Source organism: Dysidea avara, chromosome 11 (genome assembly GCF_963678975.1).
Source record: "Dysidea avara chromosome 11, odDysAvar1.4, whole genome shotgun sequence".
NCBI classification, from domain to species: domain Eukaryota; kingdom Metazoa; phylum Porifera; class Demospongiae; order Dictyoceratida; family Dysideidae; genus Dysidea; species Dysidea avara.
This window is the reverse complement of record NC_089282.1, coordinates 11,385,848-11,407,350: the sequence shown is the minus strand read 5'-3', so window position 1 is coordinate 11,407,350 and position 21,503 is coordinate 11,385,848. Positions and strand designations below refer to the sequence as shown.

Genomic DNA, 21,503 nt, shown 5'->3' with positions numbered 1-21,503 from the left:
ACAGACCAGTTCCTTCAAAATATGGACTACTTGACCATATATGTAATCATATGTGGAGTTGTTGTCTTTTTCTTTGGATGGGGACATTCTGCAATCTTTCGTTACACTGGAGACAGACAGATGTTGGAAATACGTAAAAGATTGTTCAGTTCCATCATACAACAAAACATACAGTGGTTTGACACCATAGCAACTGAAGAAATTACCAGTAGAATGATTGAGTGAGTAGTTTACAGTATCAGTATTATACATCTTGTTTTGATGATAGCTAATATCAGGGGCGGATTTAGGATTTCCAAGGGAGTACAGGGGGCATCTATTGTGGGAGCTAAGAAAAGTGACAACCAGTTGACAACTAGTGCACACATGCTTTATCTAGGGAGGTCAGGGGGTATGCCCTCACAGGAAAATTTTTGCAAATTTAGTTTTCTGAGATTGAATTTCACAATAATATTGTTACTGAAGAAGCATTGTGAACCTCTTTAGGTGTTAAAGTGAATTCATTATTATTTTTCTAGTAGTGACAACTAGTTCTAGAGATTTACAAAAGGCACAGCATAAATGCTGCACTATGGTTTGAGTCCAATGCTGAAGTTCAATGGGTCTAGGAGGTGGTCTTTGTTGGATGTTTTATTAGAGTAGTTGACTGTTCTATTAGAGTATTTTTGATGTTTAGCAGTTTTTTTTTTTTAATTTTACCCCTCTTGTTGATTCCTAGAAGAGATTAGCTCTTCTCTTCTCACTCTTTCCATCTTTTCGTTGAGATTTAATTGCACTTGTTCTGTACCTTCTAGTGTCACATAGTAAAAATTTGGAGGGAGTGCTTCAGCCCCCAATGCACCCCTACCTTCTAAATCCGCCACCCTTGAATAATATATAAACATACAAAATGGTGATATCACTACAGTCCAGCATTAAAAGTAGGTTAGTACTGCTGACCCAGACCTGGAGTTGATCATTTCTTACCACTATTGTTGAGTTTGCTGATACTTGTGGCACCTACAACCTTTGTTTACAAATTGATGTGCGGTATGCCGACAGACTGTCTTAAGTTCAGCCTTTGAGGCATATGAGCTAGAAAACAATAAAATGTGTGCTTTTGTAAATGTAAATGTTATCTCTCTTCAAGTTAAAGCAGGTCAAGGATGACAAGACACGCAATGTATCTAGAATTTTTGCTACAGCATGTAAAATGGATTCTTGCTAAATGCAATGCAACGTCCATAGCAGTAGGACTATAAGAACTACCTACAAGTCACAGATGAAAAGTTGGCCTAATACTGTTTACTTCCCCTAAGCATTAAATTTCTTCTGCCATGTAACAACAATGCAGTTAAACATTTGTTGCAAACCAAGCATGTCACACAGGTGACTTATTTGCTATACCTGAAGAAAGAATGAAATGAGACTCGTGTAATTGAAATAAACACTTTAGGCTTTTTACTTTGAATATTTCTTAGAGGATTAAAGTGTTCCTGCATTATTTTGCATTGCTAAAGAAGCCATTTACGGAAACATTCTTGGATGACAATTAATTCATCCTTCTGGGCTATAGTTTCCTTTGCTTTCATCCTCCCCCTATAGACAAACATTTTACTGTCCAGCCTGATGACTTTTAGCTGTGTATACATATATATATTTAAGGACATTATTTTGTGGAGAGATCCCTACTACTGCAAGTACTACAGTACTTGGTCATATAACTGTGGGTTTGTATTGTGGGTTTGTATTTTTACATGTATTGTAGAAAATTGGACAAATTACACTCTGGACTTGGAGAAAGTTTGGCAGTTATGTTTCAATCTGTAGTGACTTTTATAAGTCTGAGGATACTTGCAGCTATTTACCAATGGAGGCTTTCACTGTTTTTTCTTGGAGAGTTTCCTTTTGCAATATTAGGTGGAATATTTCTGAAGAAGGTGAGTGTACTGTATTAGTTTAATACTGTAGTTATTACAATGTCTTGTACAAAGATGGAAGAGCTACAACGTATTAAGAAATCCAAGGACGGAAAGGGTACAGATTATGGAACAGCAGGTGCCATAGCTGAAGAAGCAATATCTGCAATTCATACTGTTACCAGTTACGGAGGACAAGTTGACATCATTAATAGGTACAAGTACATGTTGATACAAGAAGGTTCTATATCTTCAAGTCCATGCAAAATGATTTTGAAAATGTCACTAATGGTACAGATACTGTACATGTGATTTGGTACAGAGTTCTAGTATAATAACAAAATTTAGAAAATTGGCGATTCATTACCAAACCACCAAATTTAAAATTTTTCAATATTTAAAATATATATATATTACTTTCATACCTCGTTTCCAAGCTTTTGATAGCAATTGTTGAGGTATAGGTTTCGACACAAACCAAGTGTGACTTCATGGATTAAACACACCTTACTGGTAAATTAGCATGGTTCCACGCATACAAATGAGTGTGGCTCACGACAGAAGCTGCCTGCTGTAGCACTAGACCCATACTTGATTAGTTGGCGTGTCTCTGCGTAAGCTTGCAGACAGCAACAGACATGGATTCATGCACAACCATTGATAAATGGGTGAGGCTCTGCGTATTGGACCCGAATGACCCAACCCAGTTTCAATCATGGCAGTTGCACGCTGTGATTTAATCTACAAGATTTATATCATTTCAGCAAAAAAGGATTGTACAGCATGCACGATTTGTCTACGCTACGTTCAACCTTCAAATTAAAATTTTGCCAACTGCAATTTTATAGCAAATTGCCAAATATTATTTACACCAATATTTGTTGTTATACAGTACAATGCTTGTTGTCATAAATGTGAAAATCTATAGTACAGAATTGTGCTGTAGAGTTGGGGTTAGTAACTTGGCCTCAAGGAACTTCATGCATGTCTCCAGTGATGCCTAGAGTAAATATACACAACCATTTACATGTTGGAGATACAATATCATTAAAAATAACTAGTATATCTAGTACTTGGCTAGTATTATTTATCATGGTTCCGGTTAGCATACTGTAACAATCTTGATAATCAGTATATCGAGATACCAGTATAGGATTGTACATTCAATTACTCAATTTGTTGATGGTTTAGCAAGCCACACCCCATACAAACACTTGTACTGAACTACATTGTTTGGTTATTGGGATGCATACCACTTCATATTAGACCCAAGAAACGATGCACTGTAACAAGAAAACTATATACTAGTTAAAATATATCACAGCTAGTGCTATATGGAAAAGTATAATGAGAGTGCGGGTGAGAGAACAATTCAGCACAAGACGAGGCCGAGTGCTGTATTTGGCTCAAGACCTCACCAGAGTGCTATTTTTTCATACTACACAAATGTAACAGTGCTTTAATTGGTTTAAAGTGCTTTCTGGTTGTCTTTGTTTGGAGCGTTCCTTGGTTTTCAGCCATCAGGCGATTGATAAGTGTCTATAGTACAATACAAGTTTGGTGATAAAACAAACAGATAGCATCTTTTTGGCTACTTCTGGTGATTTAAACGTTATGCACATGACCAACAGTACTGTATTTTCCATATGCAGTGCTGTATTTTCCTTTAAGTGCTTGTATGGCGACAATAGCATTCTTGTTTGTTTGATCTTTCCCCACGCAAGTACTTTAAACCGATACCGTGTATTCAAATTTCAATACTGACAAGCACTAGTATTATCCCCAACTCTGACTATGACATGATAGATACTAGAGCCAAGGAAACAGGATAAGTAACCAAGTGGCACACCAATTTACTACGATAGAAAAACGATCGAAACACTCCACATGTTATTGAAATCTTTAAATGGCAGTTTATGGTTTAGCCTCTGACTTTGACAACCCAAAGGTAGTGTAGTTGATGCCACAGTTTTTTCCCCTTGTTGTGAAGACCAGATTCAACAGAAGTAAGCTCATGGCCAACTATTGTGATTGTCCCTATGCTTTGAAAAATTGTACGCACACATGTAATATCTAACACTCTATTTAAGGTTACGGTATAGTCACGGGCAATCATTCAAAATTTTGAATGCCTATCGATACTTTTTGAGAAGCCCATAAAACCAGTCTTGCAGCGTGAAAAGTTTTAAATGAAGGTGAAGCCCTTCATATTTAACGTTTTTATGTAGCTACAGTGTAGGTGGATCACTACAATTTGTTGTAGTAACACAAGTAAGCCAGCCGTACATCGCTCAGCTCCAGCTGTCACTACCATGTTTTTCCGCCGCCAAATACAGCAAAAGTTGTAGGCTCTATTGGCTTTTCTGGGGCATAGTGATACTGTATATTAAATTTGTTAGGTCCTGTGGAAGCGTTTTTGGCGCGTTTCTCCCCAGTGACTCGGATACAAGCCTTCAAAGAGCTTGTTTCACCCAAAAAAACTACTAAAAGTTCAATAAAACGTCTATACTACCAGTAACTTAAAAAATCACTTCCACAGGACCTAGATAATTTAGTTGTTTAGTCACTTGTGTTGAAATTATAAGGATTCAGTAATCTGTTAGTCTGGTTTTTGGCGGCGCGTTTTTATAAACCATCGCTTTATTGTAGACCACACACCCAAGAACAGTCGTTGTTCTGTAGTAAAAACAAACAAGCACAATTAGTTGTATTGCTAACACGACACAGTTGTTGAAATTATTTATCCCTGCTTGGTTTAAAGCAGGTTTTGTAATTTGTTCCGCCCACGCATTTTAAACTATTCAGTAACCTTAACCATTACATATTTTTTTAGATATGGTGAAGCACTAGAAAATTCCAGAAGGAAACAACAGAAGAAATTCTTTGTTTTTGGATTCATATTCTCTCTGGCAACCTTTTTCTTAATCTCGTTTGTAGGTGTCAGTTTTTGGTAAGGATTATGATAAGTGTGGTAGTAGAAATCATATATGTACAATATTTAATTGACAAAAAAGTTTTCATTGCGTTTGCGTTCCGTTGTGCACATTTTTCAAGCAGAACTACTAAGTATATAATCAAGACACACGATAGTGCAGCCAAGTACAGCCAGTGTGCATGGCACATGACAGACAAGTGTGTATTTACAGGAACCAAGAAAATGCCATTCTTACGCCTCCATAGCTTGATAGTGCCTTAATGGAAATTAACTGTGGAGACTTCCTTTGGGTAGAGCACCACCTGTTCCAACCAAATCCACCCTACTATCAGCAGTACAAGCATAATTCACCACATTTTCAGTCCAATTTTGTTCACATCAGATGAAGACCAAGGGAGTTACAAGTAATTTTTTTGAAAAAATGCAAAAGTAATTAATTTTTGTCATGGCCACAGGGTAAACCACTTGAAGCAGTAACTTGAAAATCTGTATGTACATGGGGTAACCAACATAGTGCAAAACCTTTTGTGGTTTGAAATAAATCACAATAACCATCATGAAGTTATAACAAAACCCCAACCGTGCGTAGCAAAACACGCAATCAAGTTTTGCTAATAAAAAGTATTAGTTGCCATGCCTACCAGACACTAGTTAATAGAATGAGCTGAAAATAGGTAAAAAATTTTTAGAAAAGCCTTTCAGTGATTTACAAGGAATCAGATTTAAAACCACTACAAAGCCAACTAGTGTAACAAGTGCACGATCGAGATACTCTAATAGTGTAGCATCATAACATTAATAAGTCACTCTATTAGAGCATTCAGCAATATAACATGTCACCATGTACACAGTTCAGCAATATTACAAGCCAGAGATCAACTACAAGCAAGCCACCTTGTAGGGAGTTCAGCTACATTGCAAGTCACCATGTAGAGAGTTCAGTCACCCCATCAGCTGCAATCAAGTCAGCCCTGTAGAAATTTCAGCTACGAAGTAGAGAGATCAACTATACAAACAAGTCACCCTATAGGGTTCAGCTATGTTAAAAGTCACCCTGTAGAGAGATTAGCTACAATCATGTCACCATGGAGAATTCAGCTAATATAGAAGCTACTAATCTTTTGGAACATGACTCGTTATTCATTCCATACTATGCATCCTTGCATTACATAGTTTGTTTGTTTTGCTGTGATGTTAATTACACATCCTTTCAAATAAATATACAGCATATCTAGTATCAATTACACATAAAACTAGAATAGAATATGACATAATCAGCATATTCTCTAAAACTTGTATTTTCAATTGTGATGTGGAAAAGTTCTTGCATATAATATCTCTGTAAAGCAACCCTAGCATAAAATGCACATAACTCTTGAATGAGTACCCTAGCAATGCAGTCAACCAAGACTGTATGATAAAGCATCTTATTTTTGTGCTTGCTTTTCAATTACACTATACAGTTGCTTCTCTAATCATACAGCACAGTAGTACTGTATATTAGGGATCAGTAGAAAATTCCGCTACATAAATTTTTTTTAAAAGTTTGTTGCAACTTTTTGGTAGTACTGAAGGCACTTTTGGGCTTAGTTATACCTAACCAATACTGCCAGGGTACATGAAGGTATTGTGAAGCTGGTTTTAGGGTGATATTTTTGGCCAGAAAAACCCAACCTTCAAGCCTTATTGACTGACTGACTGACTGACTGACTGACTGACTGACTGACTGACTGACTGACTGACTGACTGACTGACTGACTGACTGACTGACTGACTGACTGACTGACTGACTGACTGACTGACTGACTGACTGACTGACTGACTGACTGACTGACTGACTGACTAATGCCTTCAGACAAGCGTAACTCAATAATGGCTGAGGTAATGGGCTTGAATTTTTCACTGTTCAACATCACTTTGCCCTGAGACATGCTTTTTGGCATTCCACAGTACATACAATGCACATATCATGGACTTACCTTTATCCTCCTTTTTCTCAGATTTCTTTTTGCTGACAGCCCAAGGTGTCAATTTGCAGTAGTGCAATGGCTTCCCTATGTTTGTAAATGGTATTTCCATGGTAATTGCAGAGGAACTTCTCCTACTGTTCTTCATTTACAATGCTGTGAAATAGGCTGAACATAGCTGAAAGCGAAGAATAATGGTCACTTCCGAGTCAGTAGTTAATTGATAGCTGAGGCACACAAATCATCCTTATTTTTTATGACTGGATTGATTGCATGCAGAGGTGCTTCTCCTACTGTTCTTCAATTATAGTGCTGTGAAACAGGCTGAACATAGCTGAAAGCTAAGCATAATGGCCACTTCATTTTTGAGTCAGTAATTGATAGATGGAGTGTGCATTCAGACAAAACATTAATTCTGGCGCTCTTCTTTCTTTTGATGCAGTATGCGCAGGTTCACCAATCAGTAAACAAACAAGTATAAGGAAAAATTTGGAATTTTAAGTTCAAATAGGAAACATAGAAAAAGTAGGGTAACAAGGGAGGTCACCTACACCTGCAGATATACTAGTGGATATTTAATCCCTATTTCAGTCTATGCCCATGATTGAATTAGAGATTAAATTTCACTAGTGTATCTGCAGGCGTAGGCAACCTCCCTTGTTTCCCTACTTTTTATTTCTGTTATTATTATATATGTCTTGTTATCTGATTTTGTTTGTTGGTGATGATTAGATATTACATTTTACCTGATTAGGTTTGGTGGTTGGCTGATTCACACTTATAACTTAAGCTTTGTGGATATGAGTACGGTAAGTGTTACATATATACAGTGAGACTGATTATCTATACATAAATATTTGAAAAACTGTATGTCTGTCTGATCATCCTCATCCTCATACCATGGCATCCAACAACCCCCTCACACACACACACACACACACACACACACACACACACACACACACACACACACACACACACACACACACACACACACACACACATACACACACAGTGGCGTAACTTAACCCGACCTGGGTCTAGGCCCGGGTGTCAGCAAATTGTTAGATTGAAAGCAGACATTTTGCATACCATGACGCCAAGATAAGCTTGGCCAACCGTCACGGACCGTGGGCAATGTATCAAAAATTCGAACAAAACAGCAAAGAAGACTTACTGGTCTTGGGTATATACTCTTAGAGTTTCTCTTAGTGAACAATAGTGGACCACTGGTCGATTTGATCAACCAGTGGTCCACTATTGTTCATGTCCATAAATTAGGCATGAACATAAATTAGGCATGTCCATAAATTAGGCATTAAATTTCATGTCCATAAATTAGGCTGTGGCGTTTAGACCAAGTAAACAATGTTGAGCACGAGTCCTAGCACATGGTAACAGTCATGCTAAATGGCCAGCTTCTTCAGTGCTATTTTCTTCAGTGCTATTCTCTTCAACACTTCCACTCACTCCATTTAGCAAACTTATGATGCAACAGTTAACAAAAGGATCATCCATGCTTGAGACAACAAGTAATGAAAATATTAGTTACTCACACTAATTATTGTTCTATTTTTAGACTGGCGTACTCACATGGTAGTGCATTTAAACATAGGCGGTTGACCTTCTGCAATTGAGGCTTGAAATAACACTGATAAACTGCACTATGAGGTGATGAATTGTTGAGAGCGTTGGTCTGCTATATATTAAAGTAGAGGGGATTACTCGGAAATAGAGATAAGGAGTCAATCTGGAGTGGTAATTCACTAAATCCAGTGGACGAAATCAGTGTGGCCAGGTGTGTCTAACGACATAAATAGCTATAACACATTATAATATACTGCCAGTGATGTATAGCTCTACTTGATCATGGACGATTATGTTGGAGTACAGTTGAGACATGTGAGAGCGAGATGAGGCTCAATCTGCGGTGGTTGCATTATGCTTACATAGAAAGTAATTTGTAATAAAGCAGCTACTTAGATATGATAAGTTAGCTAATACTACACTGTATGTTGGCTAGCCCATCATTGGGTCATTAGCCTTTTTGTACGATAATGACATTAAGTGTTCTGTGGGGGTGTGTCACCCCATCACCTTCCGGTTAGCTATGCCACTGATTGCACTAGGCCCTGGTGTCAGTCTGGTTCTAGTTACGCCACTGCATACACACACACACAAACACACACACACACTCAATGCTTGTATCAAAGCAATTTGTGCCAAACAAATGTTCATCATCTTGCCTTTAATGAAGCTTCTAACAGCCATCATATACAGTGAGTTAAATGCAAGAGATACTGAGCAAACTTGCTGGAATTCTTGATGTAAACAACACAGCTAACTACATGTAATTATGACCTAGCTGCAGCAGCAAGGCAGAGGGGCTGAACGGTTAATCAACACATTGACTTACGCACTAACTGTAAAATTTAAATGGCAAAACTGCTTAATCTTCTTCTAACAAAGTTTTTTTCTTTCTTGGGAAATTATGTACTTAACAAATCTGAAGGCATTATAATAATACCGTCATGTGTATATATCTCATATATCTGCACCAGTGTGTTTTGCTATGTACCATATTGCCTCAAATGGCCAGACCCATATAAATGCCTGGTCACATTTACTCACTGAAGAAATGGAGCTTTACAACATTCACCAGTTTCAAAAAACACCAGGTCTCAAATAACTGCTTAGTACAGACAATTATGTACAGCTGCCACAAATTATGAGGTTAACAATGAATCGAAGTGAGAGCTGTTCCATGGCTTTCCTTTCAACCTTAAATCTGTATTATAAGGTGAGGAATACATCAAGGAGAGTACAACTTGGAGGTATGAAGTTGATTCATGATTGATGGTGTTGTATATAAATGTTGTCTCGTGTAGTTACCATGCAGTTTCATTTAGTGGCCAGGATAAAATGTTGCTTGAAAGAAATGAGACAATACAGTACAGTACATGGCTAGTAGCCATTTAGAGAGCTCCTGATTATGTCAATTTATTCATTGTTTTCTTGTTACTTCAATGACACAGCATGTTTTCAGTCTGTTTTGCCAACCACTATGTGTGTAGGGAAGGTCTATGAAACACACTAACATGCAAAACATTCCAACCTAGAGAGGTACCATTTGAAAGTGATTTCAGCAGTTTATCAGAATACAATTGTTTTAACTGCTGTATCAGGGTGACTGCTCTATTAGAGTATCTCAATGTTGATATGAATGTAGTATGGATGCATGGGCCTACTGTCTAGCACTTAATAATTATTGGTCTTACTGCATTCACCCCTGCAGATAAGAAATCACCTTATATTTTTATTTTTGTAAATGTATTTCATTTTCTAGGCAGGAACTATTATTGCTATCTCTACTTTGGTACTAGTGAGTAGTACATTAGACATGGACAGTGTCGGTGCAGCTAGGGAAGCAGCCACAGAAATATTTAATATCATTGAGAAGGTATACAAATATAGTGAACAAATAATTATGCATGAGGTAAGCATACACAGACTCCTACTGCTGACGACACAGGGACAGTACCTGATAACATATCTTATGATATCAGACTACGTAATGTTCACTTCTCTTATCCATCCAGACTAGATTTAACAGTGAGCTAATACATATCTTGTACTGTGCTTTAACCTTTAATATTGTAAATGTAGGTTTTAAGTGGCTTAACTCTGGATATTGAACCAGGTCAAACTGTTGCACTAGTAGGAGCTAGTGGTAGTGGTAAGAGTACCATTATACAACTACTTCAAAGGTTTTATGACATTCAATCTGGAGAAGTAAAGCTATAAAATGTATACCAGAAATATCATCCTATCTAATAGATACTGATAGGAGGCCATGACATACGCGAGCTCAATTTGCAGTGGTTGAGACAGAGTATCGGAGTTGTCAGTCAAGAGCCAGTATTGTTTGGTGGTACAATAGCAGAGAACATTTCTTATGGTAAGGAAGATGCCACCCAAGAAGAAATAGAGATGGCAGCTAAGGCAGTAAATGCTCACTCATTCATCACTGAACTTCCTGATGGTTATAATACATTAGTTGGAGAAAGGGGTACTCAGTTATCAGGGGGACAAAAACAACGTGTGGCCATTGCTAGAGCAATTATAAGAGATCCTATGATACTACTATTGGATGAGGCCACTTCTGCTCTGGACACTGAAAGTGAAGCAATAGTACAGGATGCACTGAATAAGGTACTGCACTGTATCCAGGTCAGTGTATGCATGTGAGGTGGCTAGCCCATTAGTCCAGTTAAGAACCCAATTTTATAACCCATATCATAATATGAGAAAAGTTGACCTATCCCCTAGCAACCCGAAGTTTACATTATTGTGGTCTATGTGAGGGGGCAACATGTACAGTTGGCAATTGCAGTTGCCCCTTCTTGGAACTGTACGGGATTCAAAATTGTGATCTACGATTACCCATTTATAACTTGGAGAGATAATTTTTAACATTCACACCATATTAAATTGATATATGAATTTGTGGCTCTTCCCTACTGTGATTGTCCAGAAGGGGCAACTGTTGCCCCCTCAGATACAGTAATGTATGGGGAACTATAAACTTCATAATATCCAGTGTTGGGGGTAATATGTAACGCGTTACATAATAATATTACTTTTGTGGTAACTAAGTAATATAACAAAATACGCTATAAAAACAGGTAATATAACTCAAGTTACTTTACTAACAAATGTAACGCGTTACCTAAGCAATATCGTTACTGTAACGAGTCTAATATTACATAATATTATTACTACAAGTAATGAAGTTACTAATGTTGTTAGTAATCCACTGAGTATCGCCTAACCACAACGAAGTAATGAAGCCTACTGAATGAAGCTTATTCACCAGCTTCTTGCTTATAACCATGCAAGATTTGCACATTGCCCAACAACGCAATCATGTCACGTGATAAGGTGGTAGTTTCACACCTGACAGCTTAAGGCTGTGGACACAAAGTAATATATTATTATAGTTACTTTATTTTTTGGGTAATATATATAACTGTAACTAAATAGTTCTGTGCAAGTAATATTACTTTTAAAAAGTAACTGTCCCAACACTGATAATATCATACCTATTATATATATATATATATATGAAGTTACTTTAGACATTGATTATATACTTTGTTGGATTTCTTAATTCATGAAATTTTCGTAATTCTTCAATTACAAAGATCACACCATAAACTAAAAGTGATGATGTAGCATTGAGGGTCACAGTTGATGACCAGTACCATGCAACTGCCCAGACTACTAAACTTCAACTAACAATACCAAAACAACTACCAAACTGCATAAGAGTAAAACTTTGAATGACAGGAAAGTGATACAGATGTAGAGGTACACCAATATGACTTTTAGCTGACTGATATTTGATATAGATGAAGCCAATAAACAAAGCCAAAGCATAGACATTTTTCTCTAATAATTTGCACTCTAACTTTTAGGGTATAAAGTGACAGAGTTGGACTGTAATCAATAACCAACATTACATAAGAGGCACTGCTAGGGTATTACTAGAGCATGAGTGCCCATATATAGATGTTTAAGTATATCTGTATCTGCTGCTTGTTTTACATATGTTACCAATCTGATACCGATACGCAAAAAATGCCGATAACCAATAGCCGATCAAATATTGGTGTACTCCTACTTAGATGTGGGGAATCTATTACAACCTTAATCATAACATAATTGTATGCGATGACATGGTAATATATTTACAGGCTAGTGTTGGGCGAACAACAATAGTAATAGCTCACAGATTATCAACAATTAAGCATGTTGATCTGATAGCAGTAATGGATGAAGGTAGAATTGTGGAATTCGATACACTAAAGGAATTAATAGCTCAACAAGGATCGTTCTTCAAGTTGATGGCAGCTCAGGTATAACATATACAAGTATGCATTATATTAAATGGTGAATTATAATATAATTGGTTAGCTGCATATTGAAAGCTGTATGTCAGCCAGTGATGACAATTTGACTGTTAAAACCAAACAACCTGAAGATTATTTAACTCCAAAACTATCATTCAATTTCTTCGACATGACTGATGATGAGCTAGAAGTAAGTCAAATATTATTGTACAGTGATCCATATGGCTAAAGTAAGAATTGAATTTAAACTTCAAGTGATACTGTTTCAATTATGTTCTGTCTGTTGCACACAACCATACAAATGCATAACAATACGTGAACCTGGCCTAGAATCGATCTGCTTACTTTGACTGTTGGAGGCATGGAATGAAAATGTACATAATAAATGATCCCTGTTTCATTAGATTAACACACACAAAGATATTAACATGTTTGCTAGTTGAAATGATAGCTTCCTACTGTATGCAAAAAGAACCAAGAAGCAAACAAGGACCATGATGCATACATTGTACCTACTTCAGTATGCCAAAAGACACCTGTCGGACTGAAACAATGAAAAATCAACCCCATAGTACTATATATCCATATTGCAGAATAGAATATTTGTGGCATAAGCAAATCTCAATGGGCCCTCCAGAAACTATGTAAAGGATTTCACCGTCTTATCATACAGAACAATAGTACTGTATATTAGAGATAAAGAAGATTTGAGGTTTTCTGGCCAAAATATCATACATTTGTAACAGGATTTTTCCGTTGTAACTGGATTGATTGCAGAGGTCCTTCTCAAAGTGGTTTGTAACACTGTAATGAGCTGAGCATACGTAGCTGAAAACAATGCGTAACACCCACTTTGCTACTTCAGTAAAAAAAAAAAGTGACTTTCCTTGTTTCACTACTTTCATTTCTCTGATCCCTAATCTAACTTAAATTTCCTAATTTTTACTTGCATGTTTGTTTACTTTTTTGGAACATTATTATAACTGGCAGTAAACCCATGCATACTGTGTAAGAAGAAAAAGAAAGGCATCTGGCTTATTATTTTCTTTTATTATTAGCACTTTACTGTGACCAGCACTGAAGGTCTGACAGCAACATGTGCTGCAGCCTTTCTTCTGAGTGTGCACCCCAAATATCAATTATGCTACGCCTGAAGATATACTAGTGGACATTAAATCCATAATTTTTACTTTTACTTGTAAAACTAACAATGGAAATTGATACTGCAACTTTATCTCAAGATTTATTTGACCCAAACTCATGAAACCAGTTTTCAGATATCAAGGAATTCACCTTGTGATATTCTTGGATGACATGCTGGTCCTTATCCAGTCAAAGGAGGACCTGGTGGTTCGGATAGCTCCCAGCTGTTCATTCTGTTAGGTTTCTTAATCAACCACAAGTAACTAGTAATATAACTGGTTACATGCTTGTAACTAGTAACTTGTAACAGAGTATTTCAATTTTTGTGCTACAACCACATTTAGTAGACACTTTCTGTGTACTGTTCTTCATGATTCAGCTTGAGTATACAGACATACGTAACAGTTGAAACTGAGCTGATATGGCCACAGAATCGTTATTTTCAGAAAGGGTACATAGAATTAGTATATATATATATAGTTGTCTTCTTCCCTTGCTCTGGGCAAAATAATTATGTTACAAAAGTTAACAAACAAGCATAACTTGTTTATGAAAGTAACTAGATACTTAGTTACCTTATAAAAGTAACTAAATTACATGGGATGAAAGTATCTAGTTGCTAGTTACTTTTCTGAAGTAACTACCCCAACTCTGCCTATTTGAGCAAGATTTAACCAGTCTCAATACCACCACCCCAGCAATCTTCCAGGCCTCATTGAGCCACTGGAACTATGACCTAGACTTTATGGTCACAATCCTATGAGACTGTGGATCAAGATATTCTGGTGGAAAATATTCCCAGAATGGAACAAGTATTTGTCACAGTACTGAGATTTTATGATAACCATTCATGCAGGGCCTTCATCATTCAATAATTATATAGTAGCAACACTTCTAAAATACCATGAAGGTATTGTAAGGCATCAATATTTTGCAAGAAAGGACAAACCTTTATGGTTACCCATATTTTGGTATTCTACAGGAAGAAATGGACAACAGGGAGATGCTGAGTATTATCAAAATGTCAAAGTGGTACTATTTACTGATGGCAGTTATTGGGAGTTTAGTAGAAGGACTTGCATTTTGTTTTTTCTGTTATTTCTATACCATTTTTGTAATACAGGTATGTAGTTATTATCACATGAACTTGTATCATCGACGTTATTTGTTTAGGCATATCTTGATCCTAACACAGCAGAGCAAAACCCTCGTCTGGCATTGGTAGTTTATCCAATTCTAGCCATTTTTCTGGCAATAGCACTCTTTACAAAGACAGTCTCATATGGCAACAATGGTGCTATACTGATATCTCGGTTAAGAAAGTCGTCTCTCCAAGTTATGTTAAAACAGGTACATTTATATACTGTTTATCTGTGACTCTGTCTGATGGAATTACTTTTCATATATTTGCATACAATCTAAAATATTGAGCGGTACATGAGATATAATGTGGTTATGATGTCACATTCATTGTATCACAATTGATTGCATTTGGGGCTACAATAAATGCTACAAATACTCGGGTACTCATCACGTGGAAATCAAGGATTTTGAAAAGGGGTTTCTGAAAAATAATATATGCCAAGAAAATTTAAGAATTTAGAAGCTCTGAGGTTGGCTTTTAGGGTAATTTTAGAATAACAATCACAGTAAATCCAGTGCTCTAAACTATTAACTAACTGTAGGGAAAAAGTTATGACTAAGCTGTACTTTTGATTGCTCTATTAGAGTAGTTACTGGACTGCTCTATTAGAGTATCTCGATCAACAGAAATGTTATGTGAAAAGTAAAGTGTTGCTGAGGGTTTAATAGCTATAATGGATGCTATACTTGCTACTGAAACATAGTGGTATGTAGTATTTTGCTATAGTTACGTGTCAATACAGCTTTAGTAAAGGAAGTTAGACTGCTGCTGAGTTAAAGTTAGGGCTGGGAGATTATATCAATTCTGGGAATAATTGCAGTTGATATGTGTGCTATAAATAATTGTGATGTTGTGACATCACATGCAAATGTATAATAGTTAATTCAAAATGGTGACACATACTATTGTGGGAGAACTTGATCTGGAAAACGAGCCTATACTTATGACATAGTTCGTTCATTGTGTGAATAAATCTTGCTAGTTAAAAAGCTTACTTATTCGAACTATTATTCATTTTGCTGTTTGTATTAAACTGTAACTACCTTAATTGTGTTGAAACAGTTGCACACAATTTTACCTTGTTTTGTTTAAGTAAATAAAGTTGTACATATACAATGCTATTGATGTATGCAAAATTATAACATTGTGGTATTTATCATAATCGTGATATGTTGCATCATGCAATTGTGAAAGTAGCAAAATTCCACAATCGCTCAGCCCTAGCCAAATTCAAAAGGTGGTTTATGTCGAAACCACAAAAAGATCTATCACTGCTCATTAAGAATTTTGGTACTCAGATACGTAGTAAACTTCAAGAATCATGTGACCCAGCTCGCATGATGTATCTATCATTATGAAATGAAACCGTACAGGCTGTAGAGTTTGGTTGGTGTAATGTAACGCACATTGCTTGTCAGGAAAACTGACACCAGTACTTTAATACAGTGTGTATGTATCATTGACAGTGCTATTAACTGCTTAAAGTTTGGTATAAAACATGTTACATGAGTATGACTACAAGTAGCTAGTATTTGTGAGTATACTCGATCATTATCATTAGAGAGTACTCGAATACTAATAATCCATGATCATTTCAACCCTAATACAATGCATCTTGTTTTCAGTAGAAGCAATCTGTACCAAAACAGCCTGCTGTGAAAAAGGTGCACCCATCCCCCTAAATAAAAAGGCTAGGATGAAAAAAAGTTGAAAGGTGTCAGCCAAGAAATAGCTGCAATGATGCTAATATATTTAATAATCACACTCATATTTAAAATGATTGGCATTAGCAGGGTGACTCTGTAGCTGAACTTTCTACATGGTAACTTGAACTCTCCTTGCAACTTGTCTACAAGGTGACTTATAATGTAGTACTAGCTGAACATTCTACAGGGTGATTTGTTGTGTAGTTGAACTCTCTACAGGATGACCTTAAATGTAGCTGAATGCTCTAATATATACAGTGACTGCATTATTAATCAAGCACTGGATACATGTAGTTAGTTTTAACATTATGACTCAATGGTTTTTAATCCAATTTCTTCAAAACCATGTGAAAGGCTTTTCTACAATGGTTTATCTACTCACATTCCATTTTCTTCCTTCAACTGTTTGTCTGGTCACAGTAGGAATGACAAGATAACGTGCCTGATACATATATTTTTGGCTTAACTCCCCCCATCCATACTACGATTGTTACCCCATGTGCAGACTGATAAATCAGATGTATCCCACCCATTTTGGAGTTCGCCTGATACAGTTTAAAACTATCTAAAATGGCGGGAAACTTAGCTGTTGGCTGGAAGGTAAGGAAGTGGTGTAAAACATGTGAAAATTTGGTACACGTAGCTTCCAACCATTAGTGAACGCAGCACACTAAATACTTTTTTAAATTTTTTGACACATTTACATAAGTGATAAGACCAGTAGGTCACATAGAGAGCTTACTTTAGAGCAACTATCTTATATGTAACCAATGCTGGTTCTCAGCCTGAACTTAACATATCCCAACTGACTTCCATCGTATTGTGTGTAAGTCAATTAAATAATCATGTGAGCCTACTGACTCAGTCAGTGGACATGATCGGTCATTATGATATGTGATATATAGGATTAGATTTTTTGTACCAAATGTTGTTGTTGTGTAATGTGAAATGACAAATCCATACCCCTCTTTAAAGTGTGATGTTTGACGTGTTCCATTAGGAGATTAGCTGGTTTGACTTGAAATACAACTGGACTGGAGCCCTTGTTTCTAGATTAGCTATTGATGCTTCTTTAGTGGAAAATGTGGGTTATGTAATTTTACAAACTGTTGAATGTGTGATGTCATAAATTACGCAGTTGTTGGGAACTCAACTTGGTATAATGTTATCTTCAGCAGCAAGCTTCACTGCCATTACAGTATTAGCCTATATCTACCTGGACTCCTCAGCTGCATCACTTGTCATGACGGCATTGTTACCACTAGCAACCGTTCCTGTAATTATAAGAACAATGATGTCTGTCGATAGTACCAAGGAAAGTGGAGCCATACTTGGGGAATCAAATCATGTAATATTCTTTGCTTTTGTGTGCATGGATAAGTCAACACTGCATTTATTGTTACAGATGATGTTTGAGTCAATATTAAGCATTCGAACAGTGGTATCTTTTAGTTTGCAGAAAAAACTTATGCAGGTGTATACAAATGCTCTCACTCCTTACAAAAGGTATATGTTGCATATGATATCAGTTATATAATTTGACCTCCAAAGTCAAATATTTGGACCAGGGCCGGGGTCGACCCTAAGAATTTTTGAATGCATCAGATCTCAAGGATCTGACGGCACAGCAGCCTCCAGATACGTACTGGCAATTTAAACTGATGGTGAAAATATTATATTCTTGTTTAATTGATGCTGCTGTCATGTAAAATTGTGAATTCTGTGCTCATTTGTCAATTGTTGTCGTGTGCACTGCATCCAGAAGTAGACCAACATAGATGGTTTGACTTCTTTTAACTGGGTTTCCTAAACTTTCTTATCATTAAAGATCAGTTTATCATGGAAGGGCATACTTTATCTGCTTATCATATTGCCATAACTTTAGGGGGTATTTTCTTTGTTATAAAACACTAGTGCAAATAAAATAAAAATAGAAGCAATACAAGCAAATACTTGATAATGTAAGTATCAGTATCGGTATCTGTATTGGTGAAATTCACTGCCAGGTATCTGTATCAGATTGGTAAGTATTTTTCTGTATGGGTGGAACACTAGCTAGTGTTAAACAACAAAAGAAATTTACCATATAGCCTAAATATTTCGAGGGGCAAATTTTTCGAGGTTGAGCAATGTTGCTAAAAAAGTGGATTTGCAAACACTCCCAATATGTATTAGACTACATGGAGGACTAAAATATTTCAAGGATAAATTTTCGCTGGTAACCCCCAAAACCACGAAATCAGCAAAAATTTCCCCCCTCGGAATATTTAGGCTATACAGTACATGCAGTGGTAAAAAGATGTAGTATTATAAATTCTATTGGGGTTATTAACTGCTGATAATTTTCTTACTTAGTGGAATCAAAAAGTCATCCATTATGTTTGGAGCTCTTTATGGTGCAGTTGAAGTGTCCCAGTTCATCATAACTGCTATAATGATACGATTTGGAGCTTTCCTGGTTTCAGTTCCTGATGAACACAAGTTTCATTCAACTTTCATTAATGTTTTAGTGTAAGTTTTGATGCTATGTCTATATCTGCTGTTTTCAATGGTATTATAGGCCCACGTTGACTACACTATATGCTACTACAATTGGTAAACAACTTGGTCACTCGATGTCAAAATACTTCAATGCAAAGATCGCTGTCAAATCAGTGTTCTCTCTACTCTATCGAAAATCAATGATAGATCCTAGTTCAACAAGAGGAATTTTCCCGGTAAAAATTAACTATGGCTACAGTGAAACTTGTCTTAGTGTACACCTGTGTAGAAAGGCCACCTTTCTTAAAAGGCCAACTTAAAAGTTTCCAAGTGAGAATCCATATACTGATCCCGCTGCCAAGAAATTTTGGCCTGGCTTAGACAGGTTCCACTGTATTAACTGTAAATATATATGATTATCATTAATAATATAATATAGGATCATATAAGGGGTGAAATATCTTTCAGTCGAGTGGCCTTTTCCTATCCAACCAGACAAGAAGCACCAATCTTTAAAAGTATCAGTTTTTCAGTATTGCCAGGAGAAACATTGGCTATTGTGGGTCCCAGTGGATGTGGTAAGAGCACAGTCACGGCCTTGATAGAACGATTCTACGATCCGTCAAGTGGAGCAGTGGTGAGTGTTAGAGAATAACAATTAGAGATTTCCAGTTAACTGTGCAACTAATAGAGATTGGATGGTATCGATTTAAGACTGTTAAACATTCAGTGGTTGCGTGGTCAGATAGGATTGGTGTCACAGGAGCCAGCATTGTTTGATGCCACCATTGCTGATAACATCCGCTATGGAGCAAACTTTAGAGAAGTGACTGATGAAGAAGTAGAAATGGCTGCCAAATCAGCCAACATTCATTACTTTATAATGGGCTTACCCCAGGTTAATATAATAGAATTGCTTATTTCATTCAGTTAATCATCTTTGTTTGATATTCAGGGCTATGATACAAAAGTTGGACCTAAAGGTAGTCATTTATCAGGAGGACAAAAGCAACGTGTGGCAATAGCACGAGCTCTAGTGAGGGATCCTAAGATACTATTATTGGATGAAGCCACTTCTGCTCTAGATGCTGAAAATGAAAAGGTAATAATAATAATAATAACTCTATTCTAATGAATGCTATTTGTTTGTAGCTGGTGGAAGAAGCATTGGAGAAGGCACAGAAGGGTCGTACCTGTATTAAGATAGCACATCGACTGTCAACAGTCTACAACGCTGATAAGATAATTGTGATTTCCGATGGAAGAGTGATAGAGAGTGGTACACACACAGAACTGATGCTTCAAAATGGTCTCTACTGTAAAATGAACAATTTGTTTCAGTCATAGAGACTACAGTTACGTAGTAGCTACTCAAATCATCTACATGTAACTATGCACCCAACAGCTATAGAAACACAGTTGATACATTGGTAGTTATTGTACCTATACCATTTATCCTTCTCATGTTCGTCATTACACTCACCAATATGGACGTTGTATACAGCACAGTATCAATTTCACTTTGTTTCACCATCAAATATAGTCACTACTGTGACCCACAAGACATTTGCTAATAATTTAATGCTATAGTGGTAGTTATGTATTCCAAACAGTTTTTGTCCTAGAGCCATAAGCATGAGAAAATCCCAAGCATGCTAGGCTGGTATAATTATTACCGTATAGAGGGTATTTTTTCAAGGGAATACCACAAAAATTAAAAATTGTAGCTCAGCATTGTTTGAGTATTATAAATGCATAACAGATCCGTCCCTTGAAATTTTGGATGACGGCAATCTGTGGAAATTCCCCTCAATGAAATGGTACGGCATTATGGCTATGGCTTGATAATAATTATTTCAAATACCATATTCTATTCCAGCAATGCCCTGGGCCTTCAATTAGACATATTGACAATCAAAGACTTTGTATGCATGTTCTTGAGAAAATAGAGATTGGGCAAGTTACTTTTAGCTGTACAAGTGATTAAACTAGTGATTAAGTTATTGTACTAGATACTTCATATGCTTGTTTGTTACTAGTTTTCTAACATATTTGATTATTCAGCTCAGATGTACCTTATGTTAATTTTATGTTTCAGATCAGAAAGTTAGTCTAAACCAATGTGGGTGGATGGCCCACTCTATTCATTACAATCTTAAATGCACCTGACTGCTTGTTTTATTAGAGTTATAGCTGAATGTTCTATTAGCTAGAGTATTGATCACAATTAGGCCTGAGCCTGTTATGCTCAAAATTTTACCTATTATTCTTTCAAGAATTTCCCAAAAAGTTCTTCTATTATTCTTTTTGTTATTCT

At 36.5% G+C, this 21,503-nt stretch overlaps 1 protein-coding gene across 1 annotated transcript; it reads left to right on the top strand.

The window, feature by feature from the left end:
- The first annotated feature begins 63 nt into the window (after nt 1–63).
- On the top strand, nt 64–20,743 carry LOC136237894 (ATP-dependent translocase ABCB1-like). Its single transcript, XM_066028147.1, has 22 exons — nt 64–221; nt 1,748–1,919; nt 1,974–2,113; nt 4,732–4,848; nt 7,555–7,609; nt 10,147–10,260; nt 10,311–10,412; nt 10,467–10,592; nt 10,638–11,012; nt 12,557–12,718; nt 12,777–12,902; nt 14,838–14,978; nt 15,029–15,205; nt 17,706–17,789; nt 17,844–18,053; nt 18,111–18,211; nt 19,061–19,216; nt 19,266–19,422; nt 19,626–19,823; nt 19,878–20,084; nt 20,142–20,288; nt 20,339–20,743. Exons 1-22 carry the CDS (start codon nt 121–123, stop codon nt 20,531–20,533), a joined length of 3,363 nt encoding a protein of 1,120 aa, XP_065884219.1. The 5' UTR covers nt 64–120; the 3' UTR covers nt 20,534–20,743.
- Nucleotides 20,744–21,503: the final 760 nt, after the last annotated feature.